The 22,976-nt window shown below is 40.1% G+C and overlaps 2 protein-coding genes across 2 annotated transcripts in view; one reads left to right on the plus strand and one right to left on the minus strand.

The window, feature by feature from the left end:
• Positions 1-7,495, plus strand: part of BBS9 (Bardet-Biedl syndrome 9) — a 220,530-nt gene extending 213,035 nt beyond the window's left edge. Inside the window, exon 22 of the mRNA XM_080975780.1 lies at positions 2,158-7,495. Within this exon, the coding sequence (XP_080831906.1) occupies positions 2,158-2,198 (41 nt within the window). The 3' untranslated portion in view covers positions 2,199-7,495. The remainder of the gene's footprint in view (positions 1-2,157) is intronic.
• Positions 4,498-22,976, minus strand: part of LOC308460129 (uncharacterized protein) — a gene marked incomplete at its 5' end in the record, with an annotated part of 32,345 nt that continues 13,866 nt past the window's right edge. The window contains 5 exons of the mRNA XM_080976116.1: positions 4,498-7,430; positions 8,104-8,250; positions 9,599-9,669; positions 13,931-14,023; positions 19,899-19,926. Coding sequence (XP_080832242.1) covers positions 13,995-14,023; positions 19,899-19,926 — 57 coding nt within the window. The 3' untranslated portion in view covers positions 4,498-7,430; positions 8,104-8,250; positions 9,599-9,669; positions 13,931-13,994. The remainder of the gene's footprint in view (positions 7,431-8,103; positions 8,251-9,598; positions 9,670-13,930; positions 14,024-19,898; positions 19,927-22,976) is intronic.

Raw genomic sequence — 22,976 nt, forward strand, 5'->3', positions numbered from 1 at the left:
AGTTGAACTCACACTAGTATTGTTCAGCGGGCCCCAAATGCTATTTCAGCTTGTTCCTGTCCGAAGTCTCTGAAACAGACATTTTTTGGCATATGTTCATGGGAGAAAGATTATATGTAGAGAAAAAGGAAGCTGGGTCTTCCCACTAAAAATGTTGTTGTTGTTGTTGTTGTTGTTAAGTGATTTTGAACAATAGATGCATTTTTAGAAGATCATAATTATATTATCATAATAATTGTAGCTTAAGGATTCTGGGAAATTTGCCAGCTTGCCAATGAAATAACTAATACATAACTATATACAATTCATTTCCTTTAAATAAGGCCCACCTGCACAAGAATCTTGTTGTGATTGAAACATATTATTTTTCAGAATCAAAAATGGTTGCTAAATCTTCCCTTAGAAGGGGATGGCAGAAAGCGAAAATGTCCCAAGAAGTGAAAATACTTGTGTCAGAAAATGGAGAGAATTACTAGAGCTCTTATTTGAGTTCCATGTTTCCCCCTCGCTGTATAGAATTTCTAGAGAGCCCTCAGGTGATAACTGCCATTGATCCATCATTCTCCTATCATCAGCTAGTTTAATAATAATACCTTTATTGTCAATGTACAACCTGTGTACAATGAAATTAACTGATTCTTAATCATTATTAACATCATATATTTCTCTTGAGAAATCATAAATATTGGAAGAAAAGAGGCTGCAGCAGCTCTCAGATTTAATTTCATGCAGTAGCCATCTTCCGGTACCCCTTCCTTTTTAAAAGGCGCTTTGCCATTATTTATCCAGGCTGTGTTGTATCCTTCTTTCCTATGCCATGGGCCTGGTGGTCACAGGAAATTTGGGTCTCGCTATTTCATTAGCCCATTAAACCATATGTAGTTTGCTAAATTCTAAATCATGTCTGCTGCTTTTTTTGTTTTTATATTTGCATGATTTTAAAATTGTACATTTTGATCATTTGTCTGCCTTGTGTAGTTTTAATTATATTGTAGCTTTATTTTTACCTGCCTCCATGAGAACAGTAAACAGAATACCAGTGGATTAAAGAAATGACTCAATGAATGAATGAATGAATGAATGATGCCATTTTTAGCAAATGTGCCTCTCAAATATTTGTCTTCTGGATTTCAAACCGATTCCCCCCACCCCAGCAACTTTGTCTGTGTGTATGTGTGTTTTCATTCTCTTGATTAGTATTTGTGGTTTTTCTCAGTTTATTATAATCTGCCCTTTTAATTAACCTACTGCTTGACTCTCTTCCTGGCCATTAATGAAGTTATTAAATGAGACAGCATCTTATGGTGATCCCTGCAGCACCTCAGCGTGTGCTAACAGCACAGAACAAAAGAAGGTCCATCGCAAGATGACCTTTGCCAGTCCAACCCAACTCTCCACATGGTCCTTTTAATTGTCTTTTGGAAAGCAGACACTTTGGAGAAAGGAGCCTCAGAGACCCTGGGGGAATTAATGCTCTTGCTGAGACTTCATTGCTTTGGTCTTTTGTGTCCCCACCGTGTTTTTCCACTGAGCTGCTGCTCTTGATTAGCCTTTGAGGTGCTTTGCATCTCTCTCTGGCTCCAGATCCTCTGTAAAGTTTGTTCAGTTTCTTAACAACACACCCAGCCACTTTCTCATGTGACCAAATTCTTAAGAACCAAAAAACGACAGAGAAGTTGGGATGGAGGAATTGAAATTTGAATTGAACTATTCACCATTTATAGATTCCCATTTCTCTTCCAAAGGCTGCTTTATTATTCCCCCTCCTTGCACCGTCAACATAAAAGGCGGAATTAATGGAGAGATAATTTTAAAGAAACCATCTCCCTGACTAATGGGTTGTTATAGACAGTGCTCCCAAGGTGTCGGCCAGTTATAAAGGAACAGCACTTTAAAACTATGCCTCTGGAAAGTTTATTCGTTCTCTTATCTCTTCTAAGGTTAGGTACACTTGGTCAAAGGGGCATAGAAGAACTGAAGTGCCTCTGTAATTTGCAAAGTAGTGGAATACCAGGAAATTAAATTACTGGAAAGTATTGACTTTGGTGATACTCAGGACTTTGGCAGGCAATAGAATTGCAAGGTATTAACATCAAGGCTGCTAGGTATAACCACATTTAGACATAATCTTCTTTTTTTCTTTCTGTTTCTCTCTAGATTTGCCACAGGATGAATTACAGGAAGCAGAAAAGCCATGAAAAGCGCAAGAGAACCCTCAGGAGGATTTTAAAATCTGTGCATTTACAATCCAGCAGGAACAATTTATTTTCCTCTGTAGTGAACGCAACCAACCTCAAGAAGGAAGTCCACTAACAGTGCAAAATGCTTCCAATTGCATCCAGGCACCTGGCTATCCCTTTCTTTGACACACTTTCTTATTAACAGGTTCTGGACCACTTACCAAGCAGTCATATATGTATGGGGTTATAAGTGCTCTTTAGAAATTCTGATGCTCGAACAAAGACTTTATATACCAAGAAATGCACGTACGCACACAAGCATTTCATGCGTATATCTCAATTTTTAAGCCTCTCACTGCCCAGTCTGACTTGAGGTTTGTTAATTTTGCCCTAATGTTACAGCTTTGATAAAAGTTAACAATCTCCCTGTCCCCCTTCAGCTAATGAACTATGTTACTAGACTTACCATTTAATATCCTCAATAATACATATTTCCCTTTTCCGGCTCCCTCCTGATATTATTCTTGATAGTAAAATCTTCATACCTGGCTTTTGGAAGTTCTGAAACTCAGGGATATAAAAATGAGACTAGTTTAATTATTCATTTATGCCTCAACCATATATTTTACAGAATTTCAAAATCTGATATACATCTGGCATCTTGGTGGGCAGATTCAGAGAGTGGTTTGATTTTAACTATGTAACTTCATTTCTCATATCTGCCAGTCTCAACTTTCAGGGTTCAATCCTAAAATGTTGGTGTTTGGATATGAAATAGCAGATTTCATACAATCTTGAGTTTGAGAGTTGCAGCCCTAAAAGGTCAGGTGTTGGCTCTAAAATTGAGTATTTTATATACGATAACGTGCACAAGAAAGCATGTGGAAAGGACTAATGATGCCAAGATGAAAATAGGGTTAATTCAGGAACATGTACATTGAACATGAACATTGTGTGAAAATAACTCAGGTCCGCCTCCAATGCTACATGCTTTAATTAAGGCATATGCTTCTACTTTTGTTTTGGTCCAGCTGGTGCACCACAGATTACAAAATGAACTAGCCACTGAAAGTATCACTCAAGGATTGGGTGCAGAGATAAGTACCACCTGACCCACCTCAGAGTAAGCATATATTGTTGGCAAGGACTAAGTTATGGGCAAAATACAGCCTGTTAATCGCTTTAAAATAAGCATATGCTTAACTCTTCCACTGAAATAAATGGGACTTAAATATACTTTATTCTGGCTGGATCACGCCCAAAGTCATTGTCATTTCCTTCCATTTTGGGTCCTGTGAAAAATCACTATGTGATTACCATTTCTCATTGTAGAATTTTGTCTTCTGCAACATTGGGCACAATTCCAATTCATCTTTTTCTTCGGCCTGTGAATACTGGAGGAGAAAACATCTCAGTCACTTTGTCTGTAAATTGGCTTGTTTTGAATGTTCTGCTCACCCCCCAGCATCCACTTCCTGTTTGTGTTCGGTCAGATCGGGGTTAGGGTAGCCTATTTGCTGTGGCTGATTTAGTATTCAGCGGAAGTAGTGCTATAAAGTGAAGTTGTATCTGTCCCGCTTTTTGCTAACTTCAGTTTTTTCTGGTAACTCGCATTGTAGCTATAGACTCTTGGCTAGCCAGGTGCCCATATTTATGTTTCTGTTTCTCTGCCCATAGAGGCCTTTGGTGGATGTATTTGGGACTAAGCCCAAATCAGTGAAGCAGATTCGCTTAGTGTTAGTTTGTGCAATATTGCAACCTTTGGATTTGAAGTCACAGTTCAGTGTTGGCCGCCCCAGATCTCGTTCTGATGCAGGAAAATAGTTTGAATTATGGCATCAACACACTTTGGGCAAGCTTTTATTTGTGTGTCGTATCTCTTTAGATGCTGCTTTGTTCTCTTCCTGCTGCTGGATCTTTGTTTCAACATGGCTGTCACAGTTTAACATGTCTTTAATAGTGAGGGCCTCATCCTGAGGGTGTGTGGGTAGGACCCAGATTTTAGGCTACATTCCTTCCTACGCATTTTCCTGCAGGAGAAAGTTGGAAACTCATGAAATGGACCTGTTGTGTATTAACGGGAAGCACGTGTGTGTGTGTGTGTGTGTGTGTGTGTGTGTGTCTTTCCCTGTTTCAGGGACCACTGAACATCCAGGGGGAACTAATCAATTCCCTAAGCTCTTCAGTTTAAACATTAAACACAGTTCTAAAAGCCTCTTTTGTGGTCACAGTTCTCTTCCAGATAATTCTGATAAAATGTCCTATTTTGCCACTCTTTATTGTTGCATGTGATGGCGTGCCTGCGGTTACTTTATTTTTAAAGATGATAGTGGTGCTTGATTTCTTCCTGAGCAACTTCTTTAGAATTTTAAATGTCATTGTTTTTCAGAAGAATTAGGTCAGTGTTTCACAGAAGTACTGGGAAAAAACAGAATGAGCAACCGAAACCAAAAACACTCCCCTACACTGCGCTCCAGCAATAGTGGAAAGGACAGGTGGACTTGGGGAAGAAAATAGGTCCGTTACATTGGTGTCATTCCCCTGGTGTGGTAGATCTGGGTCTGGGCTTTGAGTTAACATTACGTGACTGAACATTCCTCCATATTACCCCATGTCAAAGATACTGTGTCAGGGAGAAAAACTCCAGTCTAGCCTTCGCCTTGATACCAAACTTCATATATCTAGAAAGGCTTTTTTGTGAGAAAGTTTGCCATCATGAGAGACTCCACTTGCAGGTTGAATTGTTGCCACTTTCATTAGGACCATAGCAAAAGAGGCTAGGGTCAAGCAAATGCTTTGCCCAACTTTGTATCGAAAGACTAGAAGCAGAACTACCAACTTTCATGATGTTCAAGTCCATTTTCTCCCCAGGAACAAAGAATGCAGTAATATATCCCATAGCCACAATTGCCAGCAGAAAGCTCCAACTAAATCCGGATTAGAGATCGGAATATCCCACGCCCTTTTAACAATTAAAAGCTGTCACCAACATGGGAAAAGGGGTGTCTCCCCGCCTAGGGATGTGGGTGATTTAATGTTGCAAGGTTTGTGAGAAGATATAAAAATAAAAATCCTACCTCAGCTGGGCAGCTAAGCCTCTGCATTTGCATGTAAAGCAGTGGAGGCGATCAGACGATGCACGACTATCGACTATTTCCTGGAAAGGTCTCACTAGCTCAGTCCACTTGTAACCCTAAGCCAACCCTGGTTTAACACAATAAGCAAATGTGTGGGTTCCTGGAATCAAGATCACAGTCTCAGGTCCCCTCCTTTGGTCCTGCTGCAGACATGCTGCTCAGGACCAAACTGTGGCTTAGCTGAGTGTAACTTGTAAACTGGGTCACCACCTGTGATGGATATAGAATATCTGTAAAACAGGCTAAGTTGGCTGATTCTGCAAAGTAAGAGTTTGGGGCTTTTAAAAATGGAAGCAGGCCAACAGAGACTCGGCTTTGCCACATACATATCCATGTTAGTTTTCTTTGATTCTAAGCATAAAGTTAGTGAAGCGTGGTATGGAATTTCTATTGAAATTCAGGAGAGTCCCTTAGGAACGTTTTACTGTTCTCAAACATTTATGACAGGCATGCACAAGATGTCCTCTCTGGGTGGGACACCAGTTGTGTATTGTGAATCCTCGGGTGTTTGGTCTAAAGCACCTGCATTTATGGCCCCAGTTGGACTGGATCTGTAAAACAGGTAGAAGCCTTCAGTACATGGTGGGGAGCACACCCAAGGGCCACAATTTGTGCAGTCTTGGCTTCCGATGTAAATAGAAATAGTGTGAGAACACCATGCAGTCACATAGTTCCCATTCACATCAGGACAGCCTAATAGGCAGAACTACAGTATTTATAAAGAAATAAAGAAAATGTGAATTATTCATGGATAAACTATGAGTAGTAATAACACATGGAGGTCTTTTACCTTTTCGATAAGATGGCGCAATTAATTACATACACGAGTTCATTTAGGAGGCAGGAAGCAGTGCAGGTGAGTCACTATTTTCATTTTCCTTGGCTATGTGGATGAAAGTAGCTCAAAGGACATTGCCATTTGTAGCGTAGATAATAACGTAACAGAATGCCCTCCAACATAATATCTGTTACAGTGTGATCATCTTGACTGCCAAAAACAGAAAAGTCAAAGCCAAATGTGTTTAAAAATTAAATATAAGCCAATTTGCTCATTGGGTGGAGGGTGCAGGCTGCTGTGCAAAAGTCAGCACCCATGTTTCTGAACACGGTGAAGAAGATACTGCTAAGTCAAGTGTGGGACTCTGAAGCGATATTAAGTTGGTTACATGGCTAATAAAGAGGTCACAATCCTTAGTGTAAATTGAATTTTCTTGTGTTAGTTATATTTTCAGTAAGGGATAAGAATATTTTTTAAAAAAATGTTCATTTACAATCAGACAAGCTTTAAATATGCAGAATGGGTGTTAACGTCGTCAACTTATTTAAAAACTATGCTCTATTTTTATGAGATGCTTGTACCAAAACAAATGTTTGTCTTTGTCAAATATATTATAGGCATATATAAATGTAGGAATTGTGAGCAAAGTGTTTTATGTTCTAGCCAATTCGTCACAGATGCTAACTTGATATAGTTTGAACTTTCTACCGTTTTTCAAAAGTATTTTCTAACTTGCATCCTTCAACAAAAATGTCCAATTTTGATTTCTTTAAAGAGCTGGATATTCTGTAGTACTTGATTGCTGAATAATATTTGTCCAAGGCTATGATCCACAGAGCAGGTAAGCATGCAAAGTTGCATCTACGTTGGTTGAGTTATTTAATGGCACGAAAAGCCTATTCCACAAATCAGTTAAATCAAAGCATTTTAAATGATGTTATCTAAGTTGTGGAGGGAGATGAAGGGAGGTTTAAGAGCTATTATACAGTGTTCTGTCATTTGTGGATTGTGCTATAATAACTATTTCTAGTCTGCCTTTCCATTTTAGAGCTGTTACTAACGTAAACAGAACATGGACTTGTTACATTGTCCACAATTCTGAACTTCATTAAAACCTGCAAATTGCTTTTGCTATTTTGCTATCAAAATAGTATTAGGCAAAGAGTAATACATGTCTTTTTCTATTAGATTTTATTTCAATAATACAAGGTTTCTTATTGTCATCTATAGTTCTGTATTAGGTGTACACTTAATATTTTTGTTGCTATATATATGGAGAATAATTTACTGCCACAAACCAAAGGATGTTGGGCGAGGATAATTTTCATGTTAAATCTGTAAGTAGAAATATACCATTATTTATGTACTGTGCTAAATAAAATATTGTCTTTATCAAAACAGCAATTTTTACACATTTTTTGAAATGGATTTATTTGCCTCTGAAATCTTTAAATTATCAGTCTTCTGCAAAAGCAAAAAGTAACTAGAGACAGGTTGTTGAATGAGATTTGTGGTGCATCTGATAAAAAAAGTTTAAATAAAAACATTTTACCCTACCTTTTTGAAGGAAAATTGCCTTTTGTTCTAGGTGACTTGATGGTTCAGGATTTGACTGTTGTGTTAGCAATACAAAGGAGTTCCTGACTGATCAACTGGGCTAGTTACAGGCTGATAGTGGCTGATGCCTTATCTCTTATTGTTTGTTCAGCCATTATCACCCTTAGTTAAGCATGGCATGTTGCTAGCTGTTGCTCTGTCTTTATGGCAGGCTGAAGCCAGCATCCTGTTTGAGCTGCTGGCTTCTGTTTCAGGGATCAAATGTTACATCCAATTTCTTGTAGCCTTAACAAATCTATGCATCTGTGATTAAACTCTTGTGTAGTTTATTTCGCAAGATCAGTTCAAATCTACAGCACCTAAGTGACACAATTGAAACATACTTTATGACCTGTTTGGGGGGGAAACTCTAAGTTTGTTTGCAGTTCTTTACTGATTTTTTTTTAAGTACCGAGAAGAGTCATTTCTGGGGAAGGGTCGTAGTTCAGCTGTGACATCTCCAGTTAAAAGTCTTTCAGGTAGCAGAGCTGGGGAAGACATTTGCTGTCACTGTACTGGGCAATGTGGAACCAATGGCCTGACTTCATGCAAGATGGGTCTGGAAGAGAAATAAACATTTTTAAAAATGTTATGCATTCATGTATTCTTAAACCAGGACTGTTCTGTTGTCTAGCTGAGAATCTGGATTCCCAAGGATCGTAGCATACCTACATGTAGTGGAGATCAGAGGAAAATTATGTGGGACGTTTGGCTAAAAACAGGTTGCAGCTACATGGACCAGGCTTCCTCAACCTACAATTCCATCATCCCTGACCACTGGTCCTGCTAGCTAGGGATCATGGGAGTTGTAGGCCAAAAACATCTGGAGGGCCAAGGTTGAGGAAGCCTGACATGGACAGTCCTGGCCCAGATGCCAGGGAATATGAGAGGACATGTAGAGGTGGCTATAGGTTCTTGACTTCTGCCCTTGACCATCACCTGAGCAAGTGGCTTATCTCTTCTGGTTTTGTTACCCCCCTTTCCCAAAAATAAGTATTCCCAAGTTTTGCAAATATTCCATCTCTCACCTATTCTGCTCTTTACCTGTTCGAAATTCCCATCGGGGCTAGAAAGAGGCATGGATTGTTTGACTTTGATGCTAATCTGCACGGTTTCTGCAGAACTTCTGTTGTGCCTTCCAATCACATCTCATCCCCTCTGGAATGTGTATCCCACAATCCTACTGCGGTTTGTGCTGCTTATGAGTGAAACCATTTGTGGGTGGTTGTGCCAGTGGGTAAAGCCCATGAATGAATGAATGCGTCAGTTGCCTTATAAACTTGCTTTAATTCTCCGCTGCAAAAGGTGGAATGGGTAAGAAAGGACTTGCTGAATTTGGTTTCCATAATCTTTCCAAGGGAACTTTATAGATTCAAAGACTGCAGTGCCAGACTAAGAGCACATCTACCCCTCTCACTGCAGTGCAATTATTTTAGCATTTCCAGAAAAACCCATAGTAATTATTCCTACTAGCCACATTAGGACAGATAAAAATCTCCTGTTAAAAAAATATGAAACATATGGTATGAAATATGAATTTTAGAAGTCTTTGTCTGCATTGTTGATTTCCCATGTGCTCATATTTTTTTTTATAAGTGTGGCCAAGAGATCACAGTGCAGCTATCTAGCGGTGTTTTATTAGGGTTCAATGTAAAAACAAGTGATTTAATTAGTTGTGGGATTGAAGCAAAACAAAGTTAAGTGATTTGACCTGATATCTTCTGGCAGCGTGTCTTGGCCACCATATCTTAACATCTGCTTTGGGTGAGAGAATAAAAGATATACAGAAAAATAAACATACTGGGAAGGTATGTCCAGACTTTACCAGTTATTAAATACCATTGTATTTCCCAGGTGATTGCAAGTTGTGGGAATCTGAAAAGACTTTGTAATAAGCTAGTAATCACTTGCAGACTGAAACTTCCTTGAAGGGTGACTGCATCTCTTCCTATGAAATCCCAGCATTTAGATTTTGAATCTACAGTAAAAAGAAATTATTATAGTTAAAAACAACAATCAGATATGTTATTTATATAAAGCATTTATAACCTGCCCATCTAATTCAGATTCCACAACAATAATATACATAATATTTTTTTGTTCAAAAATAAAAATTATAGAAAATAGCAATATTAGTCAATTAAAATTCTTGGGTAAATAAAAATGTCAAAAATGAGGGCATTCCAAATCAAGCTGCTGAAAATACGAGCTGGCTATATGGGCCACAATATTACCTAATTTCAATACAGTAAAGAAGGTAAAGATTATTAAAAATTTTCAAAATAAACAATTTATCTTCATAGCGATTAGGAAGAAACGTTTGCAGTTACATCTTAAGTGTCTACCAGGAAGTAAGGTCATTAGGACAGAGCTGATACCATCCCATGGCCATCCATATTACAACAGTATGACCAGTGTGAATAGTTTTCTTGCTCCAAACTTCTGACCATAAGCTCTTGGTAGGCTCCTTTGCGTAAGAACCACAGCTACATTCTGGGGTAGCTTCACTGAGTCAAGAGCCAAATGAAGGCTTCGTTCAGATGCAATGTGAAACATTATGCTAGCCATAGTTAAGAAACCACACCATAGTGTGAGCTTTCCAACAAACATCAGCCAAACAATAGTTTAGGGCTGCTTGCCCACTCTTGTTTCCCATCTGCTCTGGTTTATAATTTCATTAAGTTCATTCACCTCTGCTTGGTGCAGAAGGCTCCTGCGGTGGAGCAGCAGCCATAACTGTGGTTGTCAATTGCCTGAATTTAGCACAAACAGTGATTTGCAAACTTGCAAGCTTCAAACTGAGGTTTAAGATGTGAAGTTTATGGTTCAGATGTTCAAATAAACCATAATTTTGCTCAGGGTTAAGAATTGGATCCAGCCTGGGGGCTAGATCCTTACTTCCCTCACCCATTGCAGGCCAACTTCGACTTTAGGTGGGGCCACCTTACTGCCAATCATTTGACATCATTACAACTTCAGGCAACAACTTCAAAGGGATTTGCTCTCAGCATCTATCACCTGGTGCCAGGTGTGGGACAAGTGGGTGTGGCCTCATGGGCCAAATGTGGAAGACTGCCAGGTCTAATTAGGTCCCATAGGCTGAAGGCTTCCCACGAATGGTTTAGCTAACTAAAGAATGGATTTGTATTGCACCTGAACGTAGTGTTCTTTGGGGGAAGGGATTCTAATAATGGACCGTTTCAAAACGTATTGCTGTGTCTACCCTTAATCCACAAAATAATCTAAAGTACAGTGGTACCTCAGGTTACAGACGCTTCAGGTTACAGAATCCGCTAACCCAGAAATAGTACCTTGGGTTAAGAACTTTGCTTCAGGATGAGAACAGAAATTGGGCTGCGGTGGGGCAGCGGGAGGCCCCATTAGCTAAAGTGGTACCTCAAGTTAAGAACAGTTTCAGGTTAAGAACAGACCTCCAGAATGAATTAAGTTCTTAACCTGAGGTACCACTGTAGTTCTGCTGTGGAGTTAAGGAAGAGCTGGCCCTATAAACTGACTGGATAGGATATGGAACCATATCTACGTGGCCCAGAGTATTAGCATTGCATGTGTAAGAATGTTTTGCAGTTAACCCTCCTGCTAGCAAGCACCTTCAGAAGTAGCTCTTCAAATCATGCTAATCCAATTAAATTCAGAAGGAATAATCTAGTAATTAATGGATAAAGTGACTGCAATATATTTCGAGCATAGATGAAATCAATTGCTAGAGACACAAAGGGTGTTAACTGTTTTCTTTCCCTGAACATTAATTGGGGTGGAGACAGTTGGGATCCATAAATAATGTAAAGCAATCAGTTTTTCATGGACATATTATAAAGCTGGAGAGTCTCCATTGCTGCCTGAGTTGAGGGTTTTTCTGCATTTACTTTTTTTTGGTTTTGCCTTGCTTTGTTGTGAACCACTCTTGAGTGTGTAGTGTATGCAGAATGTGCTGGGTGTACAAATAAAATGTAGAGAAGAAATGTACAGATAAAGTGTAGAGAAGAAAATTAGCAAACAACACTTTTGCTGCCATGCTCATCTCTATTCTATCACTGCTAAGAGAACCATTGAAAGTGATCCTACCATTTGCAGGGCTCATACTTTGTACTGTTAGTTTTTTTGAGGATGGAATAGTTAGGCACTGCTACAAAAGGCACAAACTGTAGGGTAGCAATGGGAATCCCATCCTATTCTCCTCTCACTGCTGCCAGCAGCCACTTAGGTGCCACTCAGGGCAAAGGGTGCAAGATTCCCACTGGCTTACAGTGGTCTCTCCAGGATTAGGGAAGCAGCCAGTTGTATTTCAAGTCTCCAGCTTGGCAAATTCAGCCCACCTCTTCTCCTACTTTCCTAGATACTTTAACAACCACTAGTGTAGCCCAAACAATTTAGGATTATGATGATGATCTGTTTATTTTTCACATTTCTATCCCATCTTTCCTCCAGAAAGCTCAAGGTGATATACATTGTTCTTTTCTTCCTATTTTTATATTCACAACAGCCCTGTCAGGTGAGTTGGGCTGAGACACTGACTGGTCCAAGGTCACCCAGCTAAATGGTACGCACCATGCTGAGCTCCTTAAAGAAAATGTGGGATATGAATGCGACAAATAAACAAAATTAACATCATCAACCTCCAAACCATTAGTTGCAAGGGATTATGAGAGTCATCTCAAGGATGAATTTGGGAAGAAAAAACTGCACCAAGTAATTACAAGTGTTGATGAAAGAGAATTGCTACCACTATAGTTATCATGAGAGGATAGCTGCATATTATTAAAAGTCAGTAGAGTGAGAATGAACCACTAGAATATATAGGCACTTAATGGATCAACAGGAAACAGGTTTGAGGATGCATTATCAGGAGGTGAAAAATGCATTATGGAAAGATGCAGTTGAATTGTGGAAATTATACTTCACTGCAGGCAGCTGACGGTTATTGGCTGAGGGTGTTTACCAGCAGTGGAATCTTGGGTTTCTTGAACAATTAAGTACATGTACATTGGGGAGAGGCTGTTGCTGGCTGGCTACAAGGTCAAGGTGGCAACTGTGATAGCCAATAGCATTACACTGTGGAATATGCTGCATTTGCCTTATGTTGCATGTTTAATAAGAATAAGAATAATTTTATTACTTATTACCCTGCCCATCTGACTGGGTTTCTGTTTTATGTGTGGCAACATTCCTTTTATCTTCCTCCTCTTCATCTTGTTGTCCTCGACTGCCATTTTTATTATTTTATTATTTAGCACTCCCTACTTGGATGGATTGAGGTAGAGAGGCCACAATGGGAGGGAAGAGTTGTAGAACCAGGACTTTGCTGACTTCAACGTTGGATCTCTGGTGTTTTGTACTGGAGGGATTTGGTTATACTGCTGCTTTCAGCTTTCCAGAGTATGCTCTGCATACTCTGGTTATGGTTTCAGAGAGTAAAGGTAGAGGTTAGATTCATAAATGCAAACTTTTAGGAGTTCCTTTGGACTTTATTTGAGTACAGATTTCACAGCAGTCTGCCTGCTTTACATGTGTTCTGATTGTAACATGTTCATGAAGTCCAAATTCAGCAGGGGCTATTGTGTGGATGAATCATTCAGTAAATGTCAGCTGGTCATCAGATGAGTACTAAGTGGTAACTGACACACTCATCTGGCAATCAGTAGGTGTGTCAAAATGCGTGGAACATTCCAAGGGAGGGCCAAAAGGGAACAGTAATGAGAGTGTGTCTAAAATAGAGTGGTCTCACATCCTGCCCCTCCCTAATTATTTGCACATGCCTCACTGGCTAAATGAGTTCTGATTGTGGATGGCCCTGTGTGAAGCACATGAGTGGATCTGGTACCGGTTTAGAAGTTCCTGAACCAGACTTTTTTTTTTGTCCCACTGGGTTGCTTAGAAAAAAAACTGGAAAGGGGAAAGAGGTGTGAAGGAAGAGGAACACCGGATCTGCCTCCTGCCAGCCTCGCAGAGCTGTGGGTGTCCACAGCAAGTTCTTTTCCAGAGGCAACAGCTGGTACCCAGATTCTACCACAATGTCTCCAAGAACGCCCACCACTGTGTGACATTTTCCTTTTGCGTAGGACAGGCCATGGTTTGAAGCTAATTACAGCTTCAGGCACACTCTCAGCTGAAGGACAGGGCCTTTCTAAAGCTCTCCCACAAAGGCCATTTGGCTAAGAGAACAGCAGGGTTTGATCTACTGCAGTTTCATCTCTCTCTTAGCTGATTCCTACCCTCCTTACCTGGCTTCCGTTGTTATGGCCTCTCACCAGAAATTCACTCTCTGAACTTTTGTCCGCGCCCAACTCACTCTTCTACGCAGTGGGTCGATTCTACTAAAACACACACAAATATAATTGTTAATTTATGCATGCAGCAGCATCAAGGCAACAAGATTTTACAGATTAACACAGTAGGAGGGGGAGGAAATGGGTTTCTGCTCTGATGTACTTTCAATTTCATTTATAGTAAGATCTCTTTTCACCCAAACCCTTAGTATTTACATGCCCAAAACTTAAGTATTGCACACCTCATTCTAGAAACAGCAACAAAGCCATACCCTAAGGCCTATCAAATAAGGACTGGCTGTGTATCTGCCATATGTCTATTTTAGCATTAGATATCTGATGATGGTTCATGGTGATGTGCAAGTAATCACATGATACTGTGTCGTACAGATGAACATGAGCCACCCTGCCAACATACTTTCATCCCATGTTGCTTTTCTCCTTTCTCCCAGGTTTGTGCTTTGTTTTCTATATATTACAACTGCAAGAAATAAAAATACAGCAGAGCAGCATATGGCTGGGACGTAGGAGAAGGAAACTTCACAAATACACGGCTTATAAAGCCTTAAGTATGAGAAGATTCTCTACCGCAGGGGGTGTTATTCTTGCAATTACATAGAGGTTGGGATTTTTGCTTCCTCTGCTCTCTGTATTTCTAGGGTTCTTTTCTCCCCTGCTCACTTTTCTCCCTCTCTTGCCAGGAAGGAAAGGAAACACGTGACATGGCATTTGCTGCCCATACACAAACTCTTGGTGCATTTTCCCCCTGAATATGAAGTGTTTAACTGAAACGTACTAAACATTAATATTATTATTATTATACCCTATACCCAGAGGTATAGCAAAACAATGGAGCCTATTTGTAGACTGACACATTGTTATACAACATAAAAGGTAAAGGTAAAGGACCCCTGACAGTTAAGTCCAGTCGCGAACAACTTGGGGTTGCGGTGCTCATCTCACTTTACTGGCTGAGGAAGCCGACGTTTGTCCACAGACAGTTTTTCTGGGTCATGTGGCCAGCATGACTAAGCCGCTTCTGGCGAAACCAGAGCAGCACACGGAAATGCCGTTTACCTTCCCGCCACACCGGTACCTATTTATCTACTTGCACTTTGACGTGCTTTCGAACTGCTAGGCTGGCAGGAGCTGGGACCAAGCAACGGGTGCTCACCCCGTCACAGGGACTGCCGACCTTCTGATCGGCAAGCCCAAGAGGCTCAGTGGTTTAGACCACAGCACCACCTGCTTCCCGCTATACAACATAAAGGTAAAGGTAAAGGTACCCCTGCCCGTACGGGCCAGTCTTGACAGACTCTAGGGTTGTGCGCCCATCTCACTCAAGAGGCCGGGGGCCAGCACTGTCCGGAGACACTTCCGGGTCACGTGGCCAGCGTGACAAAGCCGCATCTGGTGAGCCAGCGCAGCACACGGAAACGCTGTTTACCTTCCCGCCAGTAAGTGGTCCCTATTTATCTACTTGCACCCGGGGGTGCTTTTGAACTGCTAGGTTGGCAGGCGCTGGGACCGAGCAACGGGAGCGCACCCCGCCGCGGGGATTTGAACCGCCGACCTTTTGATCGGTAAGCCCTAGGCGCTGAGGCTTTTACCCACAGCGCCACCCGCGTCTTGTTGTATGTATACAACATACATTTGGCTTAATCAAAATCCAGGCTCAGAACTGGAATACGTAAAGTAGTCCTGAGCATGTGCAGTTACTATTTCTCGTCTCTGAGTAAGTGCAGCCTGCCCATATATGTGATTGCCACATTTTGTTTTTGCTTTCATGACTTTGTGCTATTTCTATTAATAAACTGTGAGCTGTAACGAGATATAAATCTAATTGTTGCATTCCATCAGCCTACAAGTTAGATGAAAGGATGCTTGTGATTTGTCGTCATCTGTAGACGCTACGTATGTGCAGAGATGAACCTCCCCTCCTTCCCCACATCTGTGGAAGCACATTGAATGAATGAATGAATTTACTTTATTCGGTCACAGACCAGCATAAGCAAAACATCTAAATAAATAACAGTGTGAATCTAAGCGAATAATTGTTAAATACTGTAAATGGGAGCAAAAACCAACCGTAGATTAAAACATATACATAGAATACTTTATTAAGCATAAATAATGGGTGAATAAAAACTAATAAGAAGAATTTAAAAAGACCAGTTAAAACAGCTATATGGGGTGGGGCTTCATTGATACAGATCTAACAATATGGGCCTTCATTTTAGGACTATGGAATCACATTAACGTGGGGCCTGCAGAGGACCAGATCTCAGGACTAGAGTCTGCAGTGGGTAGAGATTAAGGAAGACCATCCAAGGAAACCTCTTTGCACCAATAGACCTGAGCAGGTCATGTGATACTCCCAGTCTCCTATAAAACCTCCTGAAAAGGTTTGCTCTCTGGTCTGAGCAACATGTAGATATATTCTTGCTGACTATAGGATGGCCTTCAATTTTCTGTTCACCTTGCTCCCATTTTTGAACAGCTTGTCATGTGCCAAGTGGTTGTTAGTCTTGACCCACAGAGTTTGAAGGAAATACTGCAAGCACTTAATGTGTGATATCTATTATTTATTAACTGCATCAGGGTGTTGCCGAAGTTTTTGTGTGCCACTGTAATACTCAGGAGCATGGCAGGGTTCTTGATTCTGTGCATTATAGTGTGTGACCTTTTCAACATATAAACTTTTGTTTCTGGCAATACCATTACAAACATCTGGCCTAAATAATGTGTGTATGTATGCAAGGAATTAAGAAGGGATGATCTTAATGAAGCAACTCATCCAGCACCAAGCGAATTATGTTCCTAAGAGCTCCATTAAAAATTGAGACAGGAAGGATCAAGGTAATGGCTCAACATCCGCTAAGTACCTCTTGCACATACTTTAAAATGTCAAGTGAAATCAAAACGGGTGGAAGGCACTTGTGAACCCTGCATGTGGTCTTCAGCAGCCAGGAAGATTGATTTGTAAGGTCACATATTCTCAGTGAGATTTTGGGCAGTTTAGACACATGAAAATTGATTGGTTTAAAATAATCCTCTCCACCAATTTGGGCTTGCTGTTAGTAACTCTTTTCCTCTGCATTGCAGGGTCAGAATCTCTGGCTGTGTCTTGCTTTTGTGTTATCAGTTTTTGCCTCATTCTGTGATCTCCCCAAAGCCATTCCCCTTCCTTTTGCATGTTCTCCACCACTCACCAAATGGCTGTTGGCAGCAGTGTCTTGGTAGAAATTGGGAAAATCCGGACATATGGCAACCCTACCTACAAATCTGGGCAAATCTAAAAAAAAGCTCAACACTGTATTTCCACTGTTTGAAATATGGCAACCCTACACTAGGATAGGTCGTGACAGTGGTTGGCATCTCATGGACTGGACTAGTTCTGTAGCCTGACCATGACTACAGACTAATTGATCTGAAGGCAATCCAAGTATTCGGAAATTTTAATCTAGATTAATATATGCTCATGTTTGTGTTTATATTAGCCTGAGAATTAGGGCTGTTTCACACAACATGCCTACATAATCATTACATGAAAACCACATCAATTCTAATGTGTGTCAGTCTCTCACATGGGTTCTTCATTGTAAGAAGCTGCCTGTAAGATTCCCACATGCAAATGCCACCTGTGTAGGAACTCTGTGAAATAACTCTGAATGGGGAAAATGATGTTGCCAGAAGATGAATGTAAGGGTTGGATAAAAGGACTTTCCACTGTAACTTTCTGCTACAAACCCAACAGGGGCTTTAAGATTAAGAGTTCCTGGAGGAAATGACTAGGTAGGAACTAGGTGAGCTCAGTTCTATTAAAGTCTTTTATGGGTCCCAACAAAGTCAAATTTTCAAAGAGCCTGCTAATTTTTGTATGTCTAAGGACTAATTCATGTCACCATTTGACACAGTGATGCTACCACAAGTTGGCTTCTGTGTTGGCCAGGATCTCAGCTTGGCCTATTACCTTCCTTTTCTGCCCTGCGGACTAGTGGGAGGCCAGAATTTACACCCTACACGAACACATCCAGTCTTGAGAAAGGAGGTCTTTGCAGATGTGCATTAACACCAAGAAAGGTGATCTTGGTGTGAACACATCCCAAGTCACTCCCTTACTTTTGGTATTGGATATGTGAAGGCTGGTCCCTGGCTTGGAAAGAAGTCTTGTAGTTGAGATCATGACACAATGCACACTCACTCCTACAGCTTTCCAGTATTACAAAAATAAAAAATATGGTGCAAGATATTAATTTATTCTGTTGCTAGTTTTCTCCATTCCCTCTTGAAGTAAAGAGGCACGGCTGGCCTAGGTGGCAGGCAATCAGACTGGCAGTTCGTAGAGCCAACATTAAGGGGGTGCCAAATCATCCTGTTCCTCAGATTTTGGGTGATGGTGCTAGAAGTGTGGTGGGAAAGAGCCAAAACTACTTTCCACCTTGGGTGCCAAAATGTCTATGGGCCGTTCTGAGCTAACAACCAGCCAGGAGAACTATGTTGAATGTTTCAAATACAGTTTGCCCTTTCACAACAGAGGTGGGTCATGTTCTGTCTGTTTCACACAGACAGAAACATTATATGCAACACTGGACTTCTGATTTGGAATTTGTATGCAGCAGTATTCAGTTCAAGCTTCCTAAAAACAGACTACAAAAGAGAAAGAAAGAAAGAAAGAAAGAAAGAAAGAAAGAGGGAACGAATCACAGCGAGGGGTGATACTCCAAAGTCAACATGAAACAATAATTCCTATGGGTGTTGGAATTTTAATTAAACATTTCAAAAGGTTTATGTGAATTTTGAATGTAGGTTTTTCACTGGGGGAAAGGGCTAATGGAAATGACGATAGCAGAATGCATGCCACTCTTTCTTTTTCTGATCCCCACCCCAAGAACAGAATCTAAGCCAAGTTAGACATGTTAAATGCATGAGTACAATGGACTTGGATCTTTTTTGTTAAGCAAATAGCAGCCACAGCTGAACAGCATCTGGACCACGAGGGCTGGAGAGGGAGTTTCTCTCCCCTGCTGTGGTTTCAATGAAAGTTCCCTTCCCTAACTTTGATTTGCTTCAGGAGGGGAGCTGCATTTGGCACCAGTAGAGACATCCCTCTCCCTCCAGATGCAAAAAAGGTGATAGGGTAATTTTTATTGGGACCACAGTGAAGAGAAAGGGTTAATATCTCTCTTTTTACCCCACACAGTCTTGATATGGCTTAAGCTCCCCTGTGGCAATTTTTATAAAAAGGATTTGGGCAAGTTAACTGCATTCATGCAATCCTAGTCATGTTTATTTTAGCCCTCAGAATTCCTTGCATTTTGCAATGTTCACAGTTCCCTCCTAAGAAGCTTGGCATTTCAAAATATTTTCATTAAACTCTGGATATCCAAACGAACCATTTTTCTATCCATATGTGCAGCACAGAGTGGTCACCTATTTATGACTTGCAATGATGGCTAGTGGAGCTTCCTTGTACAAGGGAAGTATACCTTGAATCTGATGCTGGGAGACAAATCACGGAAAGACGCCTTCACCTTAATGACCCAACAAAGGGGATCCTAGAGGCATCTGCCTTGTTGCTATCAAAAACAAAATGGCATTGGTCTGACTTAGCAGCACAATTCTTACGTCCCAGTGGGAGCTGCCCACATTCCTGACCATGTGCTCTAAAGCACAACACAAAAATGGCACTCTCTCTCCACTTTCTCCTTGGGCATTTGTTTCAGAAATGCAGCCGTATGCACATCACAGCCTTCACCCTGTTAGTCACGCGGCAAGGACCTAAGCATCCTACAGGTTGCAGATTGAAGGTTTCCAGTCCCCACAGTAGAAGCCATCTGGAAGTGCCCTAAGCTAATGCCCTTGATGGCTTTTTATGGCCAGCATCAAGAAGGAAGAGGGAATATTTCCTTTGAAAACTTACCACAAAGATGCGAGTCACAGCCGGCCACCTAAGGGGTGCGGGTGGGGAGGGAAAGATCATTTTACAATTGTGCTAAGTTTGAATCTGGAAACTAATGACAGAGATATAATCTCTGTAATGCAGTCTTTATTTGATTTTTTGTTCGAGTTCACATACAGGATAAAAATAAATGCATCTAGTATACAAAGAAAGTGACTCGGGAAAATAAATCATGAAAGCAATTTTACCCATCTTAGAAGAACCTATTAACACATTTAGAATACACCAAGCCAAGTATACAGCTGTAGCTGGGACCAGCTGAGACATCTTATCTACTCTGTTGTGAGGCTGATAGTTCCCAACACTGCCATCTATAGGCAGTTTCTACGCACAACAATTTTCCTTCTCTGCCTGAAACCTGAAGAATCTTTTGGGCGGCTGTTCTTGTTTTATGCAATTCCTGTTATTCATTCCTTGGTCTTATAAATATTATTATTTATTTAAGGAAGTCTCAAACATTGTTTAATTCTACGGGAACTAGAGTAACTAGCCACTATTCTACAATTGTTTCTCTAAGTGTTACAAAAGAAGTATGTCAAAAAGATGGAATATATACATAAGTGCCTGAGTAGATTAAATTTTAGTAATTTTAACACATATATGTTGTGAGTACAATATACACACTCTCCTAAAATGGGAGAATACAATAAAAGCAAAATAAATGTGAACAATATTACAGTACATGAAATTAATATTATGTCCTCGAGCCATCTTCTGTGGGTTTATCATTTTGAAGAATGTATAATCAGGAGGGTTTTCTGGTGTTTCTCTTTACTGTCCAAGAGAAAAATTATAACCTCCACTCATTCCTTCCGTATAAGACTATGCGTGAATCTGCAGTTCTATGCACACTTAACATGGGAGCAAACATGTATGGGACTGAACTGAACATGTGAAAAAAATACTGGCTTTTTTGTTGGTACCTCTAACATATCTGGACTGAAGTGACAAAATTCTAATGTGTACTTTTGATTTTCTGGCCTTCCATTAAATAGGATACATATTTTAACTACCCTTTGCATGGTCTTTGAAACAAATTAGTCAAAGGGAAGCAAGCCCTATCTCAAATTATATTGTAAGTGTTTTTTGGAAGATAAAGCTTCTCATCTGAAGCAATGAGAAACAGAGAAGTTTCTGCTTTTCCATTCTGTTGATAGAGTCTTGGAAATCTGAAAAATGTCATTGTCTTGAAGAAGTCTTTTCTGCATGGAAATGCTCAAACTCTCCCCTTGTGAAGAAATGCTGCAACTGTTCACCAAAGATGTCTCCAGTTATTTGGTTCCTGATAAAACACTGCCCCTAGTTTGCCTTTTGGTGGTACTTTTTAAAAATAATAGTGTGCACCCATGTGGTCATACCTGAATATTCAGACAGAAAACATTGCTGAATATGCAATCTTATACACATGTACCTGGGAGTAAGTCTCACTGAATTCCGTGGTATTTAACTTCTAAGCAGACATGGGTAGGATTGCACTGAGTAACAATTATTTCAAAAGGTACACACCAGTTCCACTGTCCACTCCAGTATGGCTGCACTCCAGTACATGCTTACTTGGGAGTAAACTCCATTAAATTTAGTAGGACTGACCTGTTTGCAAAATCCCATCAAACATTCCTCCTAACAAAACTGATAATGGACAGTCTGCAAATTATCATCTTCTGAAGGAATAGGGTGTCATAGGGTAAATGAAATATTGCAGGTACCTCAAGAGACTTCAGTAATACGTAATAGGTGGGTTGGATGCTCAAGCAGTTATCCTTGGGGTGAGAAGAAGGTTGTAACAAGGGGACAGAAATGCTGGATGGCAGAGAATGATTTCCTGATGCTTTGGTTGGTTCAAAATCCTAACAGCAGCTAGGTGATGCCTGTGGATACAAATATTTCCCCCCAATTTATCTCGAATTTCAAAAAAATGTTTCATGAAAAGGTGTTGTTAGGTCTAAATTTGCTAGCCTGTTGTTCTAAAAAACACACACCATGAAATGCTTTTCAGTATATGATTCCTTCAAAACGATTGCTTAGAAGTCCAACATACCTTGAGAATTATGCGTTTTCAAAGTGAGCAAAAAGAATCAGTTTCAAACTAACAATTTATTTTATGAGATTTTAATAAATATGAAGCTATACTGTAAATTAGCACTAAATTGACCAGGGTCTCCCTTTCTAATGTTCTTGATGCCAGCTGACTTCGTTAGCTAAGCTAACTTACGGGGACATAGGAATTTTCCAGACAAAGAACTGCAGCTGACTTGTGCTGTTCAGCAAGTGACTTTGTTAATGCTTACTCCTTATCAGCTACACCAGCTGTTCAAAGGCTATCTTTCACAAAACACTTTTTATGACTGCGAGGATATTTTGTTTACAGTGACCAAGTCACAAAACAAAATACAAATGTGCCTATACAGTTGTGTTTGTTTTGTCTGTAGCCAATTTAATGGCATCCGCTATCACTTTTATGGCTAAAACTGACAACATTTCCTATTTGTCTGGGGTATACAAGGGATGTGAAAAGTGCAAGTATCCATTGTCTTCATATGGGAGTGATTTTTTATTTTATTTTTAATTAAAAGAACTTGTTCAGGTTTCAGATGCCTGGATTACTGTTGCAAATGGGAATGTCCTCTTCCCGCTTTCTTTTTTGTTAAAGGATTCTGATTTCATTGTTTAAATATAGTCAGCAATCCATCTTTTATAAAAAAACAATTGCCTGTTCTGTGTTTCAAGGGAAAAGAACTAAAACAACCCAAGTGTTTAATTATGAGTCGTATCTACACAATATATCTATATTAGATATAGTATCCATAAGAGTTTATGAAGTGTTTTAACAATAGGTAGTTTAATAAAAACGTGCCTGAATTAATCAAGATTCTGGGGCAAAACCCATAAATTTAACCGAGAATGACAAAATGAAGATATATTTAGAATAGTTCACTAGCATTTCATTTAACATTCTCATTTTACATCTTCAGCTTTAAGTCCCGAAACAGTGCTTTATTAAATTTGATTGGTTTTGCCTAAATGTTCGCCTTAACAGAG

This window comes from Podarcis pityusensis, assembly GCF_964106645.2.
Source record: "Podarcis pityusensis genome assembly, chromosome: 12".
NCBI classification, from domain to species: domain Eukaryota; kingdom Metazoa; phylum Chordata; class Lepidosauria; order Squamata; family Lacertidae; genus Podarcis; species Podarcis pityusensis.